Source organism: Manis javanica, chromosome 15 (genome assembly GCF_040802235.1).
Source record: "Manis javanica isolate MJ-LG chromosome 15, MJ_LKY, whole genome shotgun sequence".
In the NCBI taxonomy this organism is placed as follows: Eukaryota; Metazoa; Chordata; class Mammalia; order Pholidota; family Manidae; genus Manis; species Manis javanica.
Window position 1 is genome coordinate 70804329 of NC_133170.1, and position 17636 is coordinate 70821964.

The window sequence follows — 17636 nt, forward strand, 5'->3', positions numbered from 1 at the left end:
GTACTGGGATTCCAGAGAACCCACCTGTAAGCCATGATTGGTTCTATAGCTCTGCCTTTGCGAAGGAAAGAACAGACACTTGTGGGGAGCAGTCTGGGAGGGACCAACGGGGGCCAGGACCAGGGACATACATGCAGACACTTAACGGGTCCAGCAGGCTTAGCAAAGCAGGCCAGCAAACACTGCATTTGAAATGTGTAGAACATTTAAACTTACTAGAACTTTCACAATAAGTTCCTTTACTCCTTGTTTTTACTTGAAACATCCACCTCTTATTTGCCTTTATCCCCTTCCCCTATGTTTTAATAGACAAGGTTCAGAAACACCTATCCTCCCTAAAAGAGAAGCAACAAACCACATGTGATGATAATGGGACAATCAACACAAGGTTGTGATGCCTGGAAGACAGTTGGGAGTGGTGGGGACTGGGGTACCCTGCAGTGTCAGCCATCTGAAAGGTATGCTGCTACTCAGTTCTAGAAGACATGTACAGCTAGGGTATCTGGATGATTAGGTTTTCCTAGGAAAGGCAGAAAGCAGGATTTCTATATGATAGCCCCTGATTTTTTTAATGCCAGCAATGAATAAAAAAGTATATTTATAGTTCAACAACCTGGAAACCAAATAGGGCCAATGTGAGGCTGCTGGTTTATAACCTCGGGACACCTGAGCTTTCGCAGTGCTGGATGTGGGAGAAGTGGACCGACTGACCATCCCAGAGCAGGGGCTGAGGGCAGCCTGAAACCCTGTGCCTCCTGGGGTTCTCTGCCTGCTCCTGCACCCACTGCAGGCAGCTGTCACCCACAGCCCAAAGCCCACTGCCCTGGTGAGTGACATGTCCATTGCAGCCATGGCAGCATCCGGTCTGGGACCAAGGGGGCTGCAGCCCAGCGTCTGGCACCCCCCTGAAGCTAAAGAAGGAATGGTTATGTGCTGACACTGGGGCCTGCATGCTCCCCTCATAAAAGGGCACCTTCAAGTATGCATTCAACAGCCAACAGCCCTGAGTAAAACGAGATTTATTTGTGGGATGTGGTTTAAACTGCTTATTCATTGAGAACAATCGTTAAAGCCATGAACTGCAGGACTCCCCATCCCAGTGGCTGCCTGGCCTGCTCTCTGGGAGGTGAGGGGAGTGCTGAATGTACAGGGATGGGAGTGGGGCTCTCGGGAAGGGCTCATTTCTTGCCCCTGCCCTTGCCCTTGCCCTTATCCTTAGTCTTGCTCCGCTTCTTCTTCTTAGACTTGAGCATGGAGCGGACCAGGTAGCCCTTCCATACAGACTGGATGAGCGTGGCGGCCCTCACCATGCGCATCATCTCTTGCTCAGCCTCCATCCTCTTCTTGGAGTTGATCTCCTGCTCTGCCCAGATCTGGGCGAACTCTTCTGCCAGCATGTCACGCCTCTGCTTCAGCTCCTCCAGCTGGGCCTTCTCCTCCTCATGTATAACGTCTAGCTCCTCGTACTCGTCCTGGGGTAAGGGACAGGGTGGGGGGCACCAGGCATGGGGCGCTGCCCGTTGCCCTCCACAACATCCTCTAACTTCCCAAAGGGGCTTCTGTGCACACACAGCCCCGCCCCCCAGCCGCAAGGCCGCCTACACTGAGCCTTTCTGCATCTGAGGCCCAGCTGATGGAGAGGTGATGTGGGCCATCCTAGCTCGAGGCCAGGCCTGACCAAAATAATCTGAGGAACAAGGAAAGGACACAGGCTTGTGGACTGGGCAGACTGGGCTTCAGACCCTTCCCTGGAGCACTGGTGATCAGGCAGAGCAGGATGCTGACTTGTCCTTCCCGGACAGAGCACCTGACTTTGGGTCACTCAGAGGCTGATGTCGCCTCCAGTGCTCGCCAGCCCCTGCTGGCCCTGACTTTGGGGCCCTGGGCCACTGATGTCATCACAGAGGTGGGTGGAGGGCTTGAGGGTGCCCGTTTTGTAGGCTACCATTCCCTGAGCACTTCCTCTAGGCCAGATCCTCTGCCTGGTACAAGCATTTGTAACAGCAGTGCGTCACTCAGGCCCCACCAAGGTCCCAGCACGGGTACTATCGCCTCTGTTGGTCACATGTAGAAGGGGGCTCAGAAAGGTGAAGTCCCTTGCTTCAGGCCCCATAGCTGATAAGTGACACTACAGTGGACCCTCCAAATAATATTGGGGACTTTCTTCACAGCTGCATCCCAGCACCTGGCACATCTCAGGCACTCAGTGGAGACTTTCTGAGTGACTGAGGGAAGTGGTGGAGGCAAGCTCATGGCTGAGTCTGTTGGGGCTGAGCCTGGCCTGTGGAAGTGCTGGCAGGCGCTGAACCAGGAGGGAACAGAGAGTACAGGAGGCGGTCACTAGGTGGAGCCAAGGGTGTTGGGCCTGCCTAGCGTCAAGCACTTAGGGCTCTCAGCTTCTGGCTCCTTCCTCCCCCCAGCTTCCCTGACTGCCCTAGACTAGATAACATTTGAGCCTAAGGAAGGGCAGGAAAGCCTCCCTGGGGAGGCCCAGAACATGGCAGACCATGGACCATCCTAGGGCTTCTCCTCCCATCCCTTCATTCCCAGAGCATCATGGGAAACTCTCTTGTGAGAGGCTCACACAGAGACAAATACCTGCTTTTCACCCATGTCCGTATCATATTTCTGGATCCAGTTCTCAATTTCCGTCTCCACTTTATACTTTTTCTAAAAAAGTCAATTAGTCATAGTTTGACTACTGTTAACCATAAGCAGCACCAAGCACACTCTGCCTCAGCAGGCCAGGTGGGGGCTTTGCAGGCCTTCCCTAACAAGCTAGATTCTTTCCTACTTCACAAATAAAGGAACTGAGGATCAGACATGGCTAACTTGCTTGCCCATGATCACAGAGCTACTGGGTGGTAGGGCCTGGATTTGAAGCCAGCAGTCTGGCTCCAGAACAGTCAAGGCAGAGGGAGCAGCAGGTGCAAAGGCCCTGAGGTAGGAACAAGCTTATAGTGTTTAAAGAACAGAAATTGAGCCAGTGTGACTGGGATGGAGTAGCAAGGAGGAGCGTGTCCAGTGAGGCCAGAGTGAGAAGCTGTGTCACAGAGGAGTGTCAGAAGGGGAAGGGCTCTGGGTTCTAGTGTAAGGGTGAGGGAAAGGCATTTTGGGCAGATTCTGATGCAGTGGAGGGATATGGTCTAATTTTGTTTTTAGAAGATTAGCTCTCCTACATACAACTGAATGTTATTCAGCCACAAAAAGGAATGAAGTACCGACAAATGAACATGGTGCTAAGTGAAAGAAGCCAGACACAGAAGGCTACATGTTGTATGATGCCATTTATGTGAAATGTCCAGACTAGGCAAATCTGTAGGGACAGAAAGCAGATGAGTGGTTGCCAGGGGCTCGAGGGAGTGGGGGGTGAGGAGAAACTGCCTAATGGGTACAAGGTTTTATCTGGAAGTGGTAAAAATGTTTTGGACTAGACCGAGTGGTGGTTGGACACACATTGTGAATGTGCTAAATGATACTGAATTGTTCACTTTAAAATGGTTAGTTTTATGCTATGTGAATTCACCTCAATTTTAAAGATAAATAAATCAGTTCCATTATCCTACAGAGCAAGAGTTCTTAACTTGGGCATCATGGATGGGCTGGCTTCAGGGGGCCTGTGACCACTAAGAATTGTTCACCAGTATGTGTATGTGCATCTATGCCTTTGTAGGGGGGATAGGCCCATGGGTCCATCAGATGCTCAAAGGAATAGTGATGCTAAAATAAATTGGGAGCATTTATTAGAAAAGGAGCCCTTTGTGAGGAAAGGGATTTGGAAGCATACTGGGTGCATGCTGGACCCGCATCTGGGCTGGAATGATAGAGAAAGCAAAGGAAGACTTGGTCTTTATTGCGAACCTACTATGCACCAGCTCTCCACCCATTACCTCATTTCATTCTCATAACAACCTGTTAAGAGTGGTCTGATCACTTCTATTTTAAAGATGTGGGAGGAAAGTGCCCACAGTTACAGAACTGGCATGCAGCAGGAGGGGGCCTCATCCCTGGGCCTGGGTGCTGCACCCTCCTGCCTCCCAAGGGACACTAGTCAATCCTGGACGTCCACTGCTCCCATCCCTCCTCCTCAGGGCGGATGCCCCCTGGCTAGCTGGAGAGCCCTGCCTGCCCCACATGCTGGCGCTCCCTCCACCCCTCCTCTGCCCCAGAGGCTCCACTGTTCCCCACCCTCCCCACTCTCCCAGGTACCTTCCTCAGTGCCTGCTCCGCCTCCCAGTTCTCCATGACCAAGCTGTGGAACTGTGAGCGCAGCAGCTGGACCTCCTGCTGCATCTTGGCCACCCTGGCCTGCGAGGCCCGGAAGTCAGCCTTCTGCTGCCTTTCGGCCTCCCGCTTAGTGTGAAGGAGGCTTTTCTCTGAGAACTTGAGCAACTGGTGCAGGTGGTTCTTCAGTTCTTGGATCACAAAGTTCTCTTTTTCCACCTGGGCCGGAGAGAGGAGAGGCTCCGTGAATACCAGCATGATCCCCAATAATTGCAGGAGAGGCTGGCATCACTGCACACTCCCTTAGGGTGGGTGCATCAAGCCACCTGCATTACCATCTTGCCGACTCCTACCCATCCCCTAAGGGGACAGGAACAGCCTGATCACAGATGAAGAAATTGAAGCTCAAGGGGGACTAGTCATCTGTCTGGGGTTGTGCAGCTGAGCTGGGATTGGAAGCCATGTCTGTCTGATGGCCATGTTCTTGGCCACCAGCCTCTGTTTCCTGGTATGAGCAAAGGGCACAGGCGTGCCAGAGCAAGGCCACAGGAGAGGCCTGGGACAGTGGCAACGCTCCTGCCCTGGGCACAGTGGGAGAGTGCCCAACTGGCAGAGACTCTTGGCACAATGCATGGAAGTGTGAGATAAACACACATCACAAGGACAGCCCCCCAGCTCTGCCCTGAGAGCCGGACTTGTCCCCTGCCCTCAGGGTTCTAAAACAGGAACGGGGGTAGAGGATAAGCTCCAAAGGCTGATCAGGAGCACTAGAGTCTTCCTCTGAACACAAGGATGCGGTGGCTGGCTTAGGCCAGTAACCCTGGGCTGGGGTCAGCTGGCAGCAGGGGCACAGGGGGTCTGCATTTAGGGAGCAGGAGAGAAGGGGTACTGCTTGGGCAATCCGATCCTATGGGCAAGGCTTCATGCTCTAGGTGTTGGGTTTTAGAGCAGGAAGCATTATTAGCAGTCACAGCTTCCTTTGTAGGCTCCATAACATGCTTGACTGGGTGTCACTCCCTCTTTTTACACTGAAATCTAGTGACGAGATGAAATCTGTTCACCTGGTAAAAATAGAACTTACCCCAAATCCATCCAACTTGGAAGCCACAAGCTGTTTCCAACACCCAAATAGGACCAGCAAAGCCACTTGGTGCCCTCTCCCTGGCTCTCCAACCTGAGTGGCCTTCTCTGACTGAACTCCCAGTAACCTATCATCTCTCCATTCAGCAAATAGTTACTATGCCCCTCTGTGCAGCCAGGCTCCCTGGGGACACAATGGTGGGCCCAAAGAGACAAGGTCCTGTCCTCTTGAGGGGGAGCCAGATCTCATCAAATAATCAGATAATCACACAAATATTTATCAATAAACTGATGAATGCCTGAAAGGATGGATTCAGTGGGAACAGAAGGAGTGGGGACAGCTTGAGCTAGTGTGTGGGAGGTCGGGCGGCAAATAACCAGAGGGCCTTGGTCTGTTGTCCACCACAGGGGATGAAAATGGAGGTGCCGGCTGCCCCTCAGGGTCCGTCCCCCCAGAAAGGCTGTGGTGCAGAATGCCTCCCTGGCAGTGCAGCCTCAGCTACAGACCACCTTTCTCAGCATCTCTAGCAGCTGGGTGTGGCTAAAGACTGTACCATATGCTACTTCCACGCTGCATCCTTAAAGAGCAGGGCCCACGCCCCCTCCCCTCCTTTCCTCCCGCCCCCTGGCTAGACCAGTGGTGAAATGATGGGGGAAAGCCAGAGCAGCCTTCTGGGCCCACAGTTAGAGGTCCTGTGGGGGGGGACAGCAGAGAAGCCAGATGGAAGCAGCCTGGACCCCTGACAATTTTACTAAGCAGAGCTTCCATGCCAGCTCCAGTTCTTCCATTAGAGGGAGAATACATGCCCATCTGGACTAACCCACTACTATTTTGGGTCTGTTTTAGCAGCCAGACCTATATTTAACACCGTCATGGGGAATTTGTGAGAAAATGTATATAAAGTATAATATATAGTATGTGTTACAAAATGGGTTAGCTTGGGATCATGTTATTGGTGCCCGTCTTAAAAATTCTTCTAGAGCTTCTACCCCTCCCACTTGTCACTAACCCTCAGGACACAGACCACATTCCTTGATTAGGCCTCAAAGATCCTGTGTGATCTGCCAGAAAAGCCTGAAGTATTTTCTATCTAGTCTTCCACAGAGAAAGTGCCTATCCCTGGCCTAGAAGATTCCTCCCTACCTCACTTGCCTGGTTCGCTGCCTCTCAGTCTTCATGTGTCCACTTCAATGTCCCTGACCCTTTTGGTCTAAGTTCAGTTCTCCTGTAACACTCTCTTATTATGCCCTATACTTACCCTTCATTGTACTTTCAAAACTGTAATTATGTCAGCTCTTTAAGAACTACCTTCCCTACTGTGAACTTTATAAGGCTGGGACCATGTGGCACCTAATAAGCACTCCAAACAATATTTGTGGAGTAATAAATAAAAACAGCTCTTTAAATCACTGAGAAACCTAAATGCCAAAAGATTTGGGTTCCTCCGTGTGACTCCTTCCACAATTTGACCAATACTGCAAAGCTGTACCTCTATATCCCTGTTCCTTATGTTCACTGCTAATTCACTTTCAAGAGCATCAGTGACTTCTTGGTTCCTCCGAATCCGTTTACTGATATCCTGCATGAACTGAGCCCTGTCTCTGGCTTCCATGGGACTGGTGAGTAGCTTCTCAAACAGGAAACCCCGGAGTTCCATCAGGCTATCAATAAATCTTTGGGCTTCTGCACTTCTGCCTTGTGTCTGCATCTGCAAGAGGCTAGCAGCCTGCGGGTTATTGAGCAAGAGTCTCAGGGAGTTCTTAGTGGATTCTCTGATCTGTTGCATAAGTGGCAGGAGGTTGGGTTTCTGTAGTTCCACGGAGAAGAGGTGGTCTCTGAGCCACCCTCCCTCCTCAAACTCTTCTTCCTCCTGTAGCCATCTTTCTTCATCCTGCAGGTAATTGACATTGTCCAGGAGGATCTGGCAGAGAGCCTCGTGCCCTCTCACTGCCTTCACGATGTCCTCTCCCAACATCCCCTCCAGAGCCTCCTGATTGGACGCTACATATGACAGCAGGGTTGCCAACTCCACCTTGTGGATGGTCTCGTCCAGCACGGACATGATCCTCTTGGCCTCAATGGTGGTGAGTTTGGTCTTGGATGGGACCAAGGGGTTTAGTGGGGAGGGTGGCTTTTTGGATGGCTCTGCCATCGGCTTTATCCTGTTGATGTTGGGGCCACAGTGAGGACATCTAAAGCCATCTATGAGCAGTCTTCTTCTTCAGCTTTGTACACTCTGGGAGAGTGAGACTTTGGTAGACTACGTAGGTCTCCTGCTTTAATGTCTCTGGCAACCCTGAAAAAGGAAGGGGTAGGCAGTCAGAGAGCTGTGCTGATATGGGTATGGCTGGTGTGGCCACAGCAGCCACGAACTGTTGACGCTAAGAGGTCATCTTAGGTGCTCTGCAGCTTTGACACAGAGCCTTTCACTGAAAGCAGTTTTTGGCTTTGACAATGTTGGGGCCACAAGGGTCCAGAGGACTGAGTGTGGAGATGGGTCTCAGGCACGTGTGTCAGAAAGGGAATCACCAGGAATGCAGACACCATTCTGCTGAAGTGACTTAAATATGTAGTATTAACTATGTTGTAGTATTCACTGAAATGGATTTGTTCAGCCATTTACATTAATGAGCATGAATTAAATGCAACAGATATCACTGCAGGTGACTTAATGTGAATGAATAAAAATCAGTGCTACTGGATTTTTTAAAAAGTATTTAAAAAGAGAAAACTAGTTACACAGGTAATAAAGGAGTTGAGAGGCCGCAGTGGAAGATGAAGAAACCCAGCAATTGTCAATGGCAGGAAATCACCGCAGAATGAGGAGGTGGTGAGCTTGGGGATCAGGGTTCACCAAGGGGAAGCTGGAACCACAGCCATATCCTATCTAGGAGGAGCTATGGCCCCAGAGGAGCTGTGGCCACTGCCAGAAATGCAGCCCAAAGCAAAGGGAAGGGGAGAAATACTTCGGTTCCTCCCTGCCTCCTGCCCTCCAGTCTAACACCAGTAGCTCCCACTGGCCAAACCCACTGGGAAATCAGATGACAAGAGAGCCTGGGCAGCCTGCAGGGCTTAGCAGTCTGAGACCCAGCCAGAGAAGAACAGAGACAGAACAAACAGTGGAGCTGACAGCAAACAGGACTTGCACAGCACATTTGCCCTGAATTTTAAGTATGGATTTAAAAAATCAGGGTGGGGCTGAGCAATGACGTCAAAATACAATTCTTAAAAAGTGCTTTGCTAAATGCAATTTTGTATCCTGGGTTGTATCTTGGAATGGAAAAACGACATTAGTAGAAAAACCGGTAACATTCAAATCAAGTTGATAGTTTAATTAATAGCATTGTACCAATGTAAATGTCGTAGTTGTGACACACATATCATGGTTATTTAAGATGTTACCATCGGGGGAGCTGAATGAAGGGCATACGGGAATTCTGTACTCTCTGCCACTTTTCTGTAAACCTACAGTTATTACAAAATAAAAAGCTTATTTAAAAAGACTTTCAGAAACATTTATGGAGGCAGTCAGAAATAATAATTTATGTGCCTACATGGCATGATGGCTGAGTGCTAGCTTTGTGGCAGCCCCACTTGGGGACCCTGGTGAGTCCCTGGGCTGGTTATCTAATCCTCCTAAGCCTGGGCTTCCTCAGCCATAAAACAGGCATCCTCAGATTCAATGGGAAGTTTCTGGCACAGGGCCTGGACATTGTGAGTGCTTGATAAATAGGAGCTATTACTAGCCCAGGGGAACCAAAATCCTGAGTCCAAGACTCCAGTGACTTCCAGTCCGAGTCTCCAGACCTGGCTGGAGATCCCTGTGTACCTACTGCCCTGGATTCACGGGGCCTCCCAATCTAAATCTACTGTGTGTAACATGGACTCTGCCACATCCCCACCCCTCACCTTGCTCCTTCTTTATCCCTGGTGTTGGTGATCAGCAACTCTGCCATCCTAGTTGCTCAAGCCAAACACCTGAGCACCACCCCTCCTCTTCCTTAACCCCCACATCCAATCTGCCACCCAGTTCAATCCGCTGTCTCCGTGAAGTCTCCCAGTGCATTTCCTTCTCAGCAGCCTCTCTGCCCCTGAGTGAGGGCTTATAATCTCTCACTTGGAGGATTAGAACTTCTTAACTGGTCTGCTTACATCTGTCCCTGCTCCCTGCTATAAAAGTCATCCTTGTAGTCATTTATTTGAGTATTTATTGAGCCCCTGGGATGCAAGGAGAGATGCAAGGTATGGGTGCTGTCGTCCCAGGGTTTATAGCCTGGTTTGGGATACAAAAACTGCACACATGAAAGTTCAACAACTTTTGAAGGAAGGGGATAAAGTTATATTCATAGAATAGGTCCAGATAATGACCAGAGTGAGGACTTTGGAGTTTATCTTGTAAGAAACTGGGTCCCATTTTGACCTCAGGAAAAATGACAAAGAATAAAATCAGGTTTTTTTCTGAAAGATGTCACAATAGATGATTTATAGAGAAAGGGCTGGTGGCAGGTAGGGATATTATAAACCTTCCATCTCAGGGCCTTTGCACATGCTGTTTCTTCTTCCTAACACACTCTTTTTCCCTCTTGCCAAGCCAGTTCCTTACACTCGGATCTCAGTTCAGGACCACTTCCTCAGAGACGCTTTTCCTGGCTTCCAGACTGGATCAGATTCTCATTGTAGGTTCTTATAAGGCTACTCCCCTTTGTGGCAGACACTGTTCCCCATCCCAACTTCCTTCCCTCTTGCTTGCCTGTACTGTAGCAACTAGAAATACTTAATTCTCACCTTCTCAACCTGCTTTACAGATAGGGGTGGCTATAGACACAGTTCAAGTCAATGAAATAGAGAAGTTTTCTAGGGGCTTTTGGGATACAAAAGAAAGACATTGTTGGCTTCACCTCCATTCCCCGAATTTGGGCTTAATGCTGGAGCAGTGGCAGCTGCTTTGTGAAAGAGAAGGAAAATTAAGAGAACTGCAGGAATGCTGTTCCTGATGTCATTGAGCCACTGGACCTTCCAAGCGTCCATCATCTCTTACCCAGATGACTGATAACCTCTCCACTGGTGACCCTGCTTCTGCCCTCCTGCCCCATGAGTCTCTTCTCATCACAGCAGCCAGAGGGAGCCTGTTATACATCAGATCCTTTCACTCTCTGTTCAAAACCCAGCTCACAAGAGCTGATTGTTAAAATTTCAGGATACTTGTGAGCTGGTTATTAAACCATTGGTAGCTGGAAATCAGCCATGATGGGAGTATTTATACCATAGAAATTGGCAAAGAATACAAATTAGTACCCCTTCCCACCAAACCAGTTGTTAAAAATTCACCAGCAGAATCGCCTCTCATCTCAGAATAAAAGCCAAAGTCCTTACAGTTTCCTGGAAGGCTCCGCATAATCTGGCTGCTGTTAACCAATCATTCTCCTCTGCATTCAAACTGATCTTTTTGCTGTGCCTTGAAGATGCCAGCAGTGCTCTCATACAGGGCCTTTGCACTTGCTGCCTCCCCCTGCCGCTGCTGCCCTGTTCTGCAATATTCCTGTAAATATCTGGAAAGCTTGTTCTCTTGATTCCCTGTCTGCTTGAGTTACCAGTGCAGTGGTGAGTGCTTTCCTGACTTCCTTCATTAAAATATAACCCTCTCCTCCTCCCTCCCTCCCATTCATTCCCCCTTTCCTCTTTACTTTTTATCCAGGTTAAGGATCATCATCTGACATCTGTATATGAGTCTGTTTATTAGTTTATTGTCTATATTTCCCCCTCCCCTAAAAAGTAAACCCCAGGGAAGGAAGGCAGGGCCTTCGTCACTACTGCACTGAAGAAACCCTGAACACCATCTGGGGGAGGGTCCTGCTGCTAGCATCGACGGGTTACCTGGGCCACACAAATGTTCACATTCTGTCTGTGGATGTGAGAAATGTTTGGAAGAAAGAATCATTAGAACTTGATGAGTTTAGAGATGGTTTTGAGTTTGGGTGACTGGGAAAGAATGGTGGGGCCTTGGAGGAACTAGGGAAATTGGGAGCGAAGGTTTGGAAGGGAGGACAAAGAGCTCAGTTTTGAATTCACTTAGTTGTAACTGGTGCAACCAGAGCCAATAGTGGACAAGGATGTCCCCACCTTCCCACAATCCAAAAAGTTCTTCTTTGTCAGGTGATAGGCTGATTTTCCTTGGGGGAACTCACCCTCTCTCCCATTGTGTGCAGTCTTGGCAGGACTGCCAATCAAAGAACCCTGCTCTTTCCCTCCTGGGAATATTGAAGAGTGTCAGAGGGACAGGAAACGGTGGGAGCTGATTCGTGCCAGTGGTGGTGAAGATCCTGCTACCAAGATCCCCAGAACTTCCTTGGTGGCTATCCATTCTGAGGCTTGGATCTTCATCTTTTCCTTTGCCATTTTGCTCAGGCAGTCAGTTTTTGTTGCTTACCATCAAAGAACCCTAGCTGACAAGATATTCTAGGCAACTGACAGCACAAGATCAGGGTGGGGGCAGGGGCGGGGGCGAGGGCTCCAGGGAGCCACTGGGGATAGAGATATAAGCACAAGGGAGAAGGAGGTGATACCTGAAGCCACAAAAGATATCTTCAGTCCACCAAACCAGAGTGTATAGAGAGAAGGGTGGGAATCAAGGAAACATCTGAAGAAACTAAGAGTAAGGAAGAAAGGCAGCCAGATCAGGAGCTACAGATGCTTTGTCCTTGGCCAGACTAAATGGACCTAAAAGTCAGAAGCCTCTGAGAGCTGAGGTCTCAAGTGAGAAGGGCATTATCTTGCATATGTTTAATTCCCGCCCACTTCCGGCTCCCTAATTAATCTTGCGAGTTCCTTTAAGGCTTTTCCTGAAAATTTAACGTTTTAGGGACAGTCATGGAACTTTCTCAGCTTCTCTGAGGATGAAGGATCTTTGCTCCATGGCCACAGGATGAATGTGAACAAAGTGTCTAATGAACACACCTCTCCCCATTGTCCCTCAAAGCTCTCAGGCATAAATCAAAATGCCTGAATTCTTCAGAGATTGCGTCCAGAAATACAATGTTACATGAAATGTTTCCAATTTGCTTTCAGCCAAATTACCTCTCTTGCTTTAAAGGGCAAACTTGTTTTCTTTGATTATGATGACGCCCATCAGTTCTTGACAGCTCATTTGAGTGAACAAGAAAAAGCCAGTGGAACCAACCAGGATGGTCGGCGGGGGAATGCATCTGACTTTGATGACAAAAATCACTGGAGAATCTCTTTCTTTTGAATTCTAATATGATCATTTCATGTCTTTCTTAATGCCACCAACCTTAATATTTAAATCATTTCCAACTTAAGCCTCTCCTTTTAAAATTCCTGCCCTGAGAATGAAGCAAGATTGTTAATGGATGAGAAACTTTAATTGGATCTTCCCTTTATTTGTCATTAATTCTGCTGATGAACTTTATAAATGGAAATATATCTTTATCATGCAAATTATAACTCGTCTTCATTCAAACGGGCTTGTTGGATATTTTATTACTTTCGCTCTCAGAACATTTTGAAAAAAAAAGAAGGCTTGAGCTAAATTATATTTTTTTCCTCCTACCAACCCTTACAACTGCCCCACAAATCTAACACTGGTATGTGAAAGAGTCAGGCAGTGTTAAACAAAAGTGGAGTATGTTTGGGGAAATTTCATTTTATGGAATGCTATTTTAATATTACCTAACTCTTGAGAGCTCACTATGTGCCAAACAGTGTTCTAAATGCTTTACATGAATTAACTCCTTTATTTCTCACAAAACCGTTATGAGGTCGGGAGGCATATGAGGAAAGGGAGGCAGAGAGAGGATTTAAGTTCCTATTAGTTACTTACAGCTATTTGCATAAAGCTACTATTTGCCACTTACAGCTAGTAAGATTGTTAATGGATGAGATACTTTAATTTCAGCCCAGGAGGTGTGTCTCAGGACCCTGTACTCCCTAACCACTATGAGGTCCAGTCTCGATTTTAAGATGGACTTCTGTGGTAGACATAGTAGAATGATTCTTTGCTGATCCAGTTTAAATGAATCCCATCAAATAGAGTCCTAGAGGACAGATGTCTTCAAGATTCAGTTCCTATTGCATCCAATCTACCTAGCAACTAGAAAACGGAATATTCCTATTTGTTGTTTTATATACATAGACACACAATGTATATGTAAGACACTAGACTTCCTTTTTTTCTACTGCCACACACTGTTCCTATTGGCGTCATGTTCGCATAGGTACACCCAGGATCAGTCAGAGACAGCTTGCAACAATAGAGCTGTCACCCCATCCCTTTCTTCTCGCTTAAGAAAGCTTATTGGAACGTAACTGAGTGAGAGTGACTCAGTTTTAGTGTAATCTTTGAATCTTCTTTTGTTGACTTTTATATTTTTGAGTAAATCACCTCCATACTTTGGAACTTATTATAAACTAATTACCAAGGCACACCTCATAATTGATCACAATACAAGGATTGCTAGCAGCATGAGGTCACACCGCATGAAGCAGAACTTGTGGGTCAGGAAGATGACTTCATGAGGGTTAGTTCTCATTCAGCGTTCTCCAAATCTCTCTTACTAGCACGCCACCTTTGTGATTTCTAGCACATCTATAGACCAAGCTGTACTATTATCACTGCATTTTCTTCAAGTATACTTTCGTTTTAAGTACTATTCATTAAAAGGAAACTATATCTCCACTGTAACTGGAAAATCTGTATTTTCTTTAAATAGAAGATAACAATGTCTACATCCTGACATTATTTCATTCTCACTAGATACTGTTACCTAGTATTACAGGGAAATGAGTCTGAGACTAGATCTCTGTTGTTAAAAAGCAAGATTAGCAAATGGTCCAAAAAGAGAGGAGACAAATTACTAATATCAGGAAGGAAAGAAGGGCCATTACTACTGGGTGTTAAAATGACAATAAAGGATTTTATGAACAACTCTATGGCCATAAATTTGATGACCTAGATAAAATGGACTAATTCCTTGAAAGATACAATCTATCAAAACTCACACAAGAAGAAATAGATAATCTCAATGGGCTTTTATATATTAAAGAAATTGATCAATAATTAATGACTTTACAAAACAGAAAGTACCAGGCTTAGAGGATTTCATTGGTCAATTCTACCAAACATTTAAGGGAGAAATTATACCAATTCCCAACAATTTCTTCCATAAAATAGAAGCAGAAGAAATACTTCCTAGTGATTCTACGAGGCTTAGCATTACTCTAATATCAGAATAGACAAAGACATTACAAGAAAGGGGAACTACAAACTAAATATCTCTCATGAACACAGATGTAAAAATCCTCAACAAAATATTTGCAAATTGAATCCAACGAGGTCTAAAAAGAATTAATCCCCACAACCAAGTGGGATTTATGATCTGCAAGGTTGGTTCAACATTCAAAAATCAATTAATGTAATCTATCACATCAACAAAAAGAAAAATACTATCATCATATCAATAGATGCAGAAAAAGCATTTGACAAAATCTAACATCCAATCATGTTAAAAAACAATTTCTCAGCAAACTAGGAATATAGTGGAACTTCCTCAACTTGATAAAAAAATCTATAAAATATCATACTTGATTGTGAGAAACTGGAAGTTTCTACTCTAAGATCAGGAACAAGGCAAGTTCCCCTTTCACCACTCCTATTTAACATAATCTTGGAAGCCCCTAGCTAATGCAATAAGACAAGAAAAGGAGGTAAAATGTATACAGATTGGGAAGGAAGAAATAAAACTATCTTTGATCACTGATGACATTATTGTTTATGTAGAAAATCACAAAGAATCAATAAAAACACTCCTGGAACTAAATAATGATGGCAAACTTACAGGGTATAAAGTTATTACACAAAAGACTTATTAATATCAAACTGAGACTTTCTCATTGATGTAACTGGAATTAAAAGAGACCTGAAAAGGGACTTCAGCACAGGCTTCTCACCACAGGAATCAATGTAAAATAACGTAGTGCCATGCATGTATATCTCTTCCTAAACTAGATATCTTTGAAGCAATAAAAACCAACAAAACACATCCTCCTTTACTACCAGGCTTCCATTTTAAATTCACAGCACATGTATTCCTAGGTAATTAAATATTTTCTCATTGATTTTTAGCTCTAAATGAGAGTTTGTACTTTTCTCGTTCCATTCTTGGTTCTTCCCGTGACTTGAAAAAAAAAGGCTGCTTTCAGCTTAGATGCGAGAGAGCTAAGAAAGAATGGTTTGGGGTGGGAAATATGGTTGGAGGTAGAGATGGTATAGAGAAGTTTTCACAAGAGATGGAGCTTAGGGTCTCTGTTTTTAATTTTCTACCCTAATGAAAAATTTTCAATTTCTGCATGATTGCAGACTGAATAAAGTTATGTTATGAATTTCACAATTTGCATAGTTGATTTCATATACCTTTGACAGTTTTGTCTTGTTTCTGAGAGTTAAAATTCTCACCCACCCCATGCCCTCAGTACCTAACACTGCCTGCTTTATCCTTATCCTAAGGTTCTGCTTAGGACTCAGAGAAGCCCTTGATGGGTAAGGAATTTCTAGTTGCTTAGTTCCTATTCCACCATCTACTTGCTGGGTTAATAGGCAGAGGTTTTGCCTTTGAAGAAGCCAGAATCTTCCTTGTAGTCTCACTAACAGCTCACTGGCCTTCAAACCACACACCTAGCTTTCTTCAGAAGAGCTCTGTATGATTTATCAGGTGGTATAATTCTTCTGAGTCTAGGGCAGGGTAGTGAGAGGCTGCAAAGGGGCAGAACATTCATGATGAAGACGATCAAACAGTGGGCGCTCAATAAATCACTGCTGGGTAAATAAAGATACAGCAGATCCAGCTTTGCCAATGACCTGTTTCCTCACAGGGAGGTGTTGGCATAATAGGATAATGTTATTTCACGGAGTACTTTATGTCCTGAATTAGAACCAGAAAATAGTGTCATACTTTAATAACGAAAACTGTGGGCCAAAATTTGGCCTATGGGCTGTTTCTCATCCCTATATTCAGGGCTTGGGATTTTAAAATAAAAGATTTAAATCTAATTTGTTTTTTCTTTTTCATAGTTTAGTTTTTTTTTTTTCCCCTATCAGCATTTTTGAACGATTACCCAATCCTCTCTTGTCCTTTTTGAGAACCCAAGTTTTGTGGATTGCATTTGATTTACAAAAGGTTTCGGGCTAGAACTGTAGCAGTGAATGCTGGAGGTATGAACAGACGGGGTTTCATCTGCGGTGATGGCTCCATGGGCGCAGGCTCCAACATTATCCCATGTTTTGGATACAGAGGACTCGGAATAGTGACTGAGGATGGCGGGGGAATGTGCTCCAGGGAGAGATTTCCAAACTGCTGGTTATAATGAACATTCTCCACTGGCCACTGGCCACACTATAGTCCTGGGCAAATTCACTTAAACTTCTGGGCCCTCATTTCCTCCTTTCTGAAGAGAAAAGGAAAAATATAAGTCTACTACACAGTGATTAAGTTTGTAGGTGCTTTGTAGGTCTGTGAAATGGGGACAGTTATGGAACCCACATTTGATAGTATGAAATGAAGTCCTGGTTTTAATGTTTAAGTTTTATTACCTCTACTACAACTTCAAAATTATGTTATTGAATATTAACATTTGAATACTTAAAATAGAAAATATATTTTTCCTCAAAATTATATGTTTTGTGGAACCCTCCTACACTGCCGGTGGGAATGTAAATTAGTTCAACCATTGTGGAAAGCAGTATGGAGGTTCCTCAAAAAGTTCAAAATAGAAATACCATTTGACCCAGGAATCCCACTTCTAGGAATTTACCCTAAGAATGCAGCAGCCCAATTTGAAAAAGACGGATGCACCCCTATGTTTATTGCAGCACTATTTACAATAGCCAAGAAATGGAAGCAACCTAAGTGTCCATCAGTAGATGAATGGATAAAGAAGATGTGGTACATATACACAATGGAATATTATTCAGCCATAAGAAGAAAACAAATCCTACCATTTGCAACAACATGGATGGAGCTAGAGGGTATTATGCTCAGTGAAATAAGCCAGGCGGAGAAAGACAAGTACCAAATGATTTCACTCATATGTGGAATATAAGAGCAAAGGAAAAACTGAAGGAACAAAACAGCAGCAGAATCACAGAACCCAAGAAAGGACTAACAGTTACCAAAGGGAAAGGGACTGGGGAGGATGGGTGGGAAGGGAGGGAGAAGGGGGAGAGGAAGAAAGGGGGCCTTACGATTAGCATGCATAATGTGTGGGGGGGCACAGGGAGGGCTGTGCAACACAGAGAAGACAAGTAGTGATTTTACAGCAT

General features: G+C 45.7%; 1 protein-coding gene across 1 annotated transcript; it reads right to left on the reverse strand.

The window, feature by feature from the left end:
* Nucleotides 1-1002: 1002 nt before the first annotated feature.
* DRC10 (dynein regulatory complex subunit 10) lies at nucleotides 1003-7598 on the reverse strand. The gene is given in 5 exon segments (XM_017645042.3): nucleotides 1003-1472; nucleotides 2599-2670; nucleotides 4210-4443; nucleotides 6795-7477; nucleotides 7480-7598. Coding segments are annotated over 5 exon segments (1311 nt in total). The 5' UTR covers nucleotides 7508-7598; the 3' UTR covers nucleotides 1003-1178.
* Between the last annotated feature and the right edge of the window lie 10038 nt (nucleotides 7599-17636).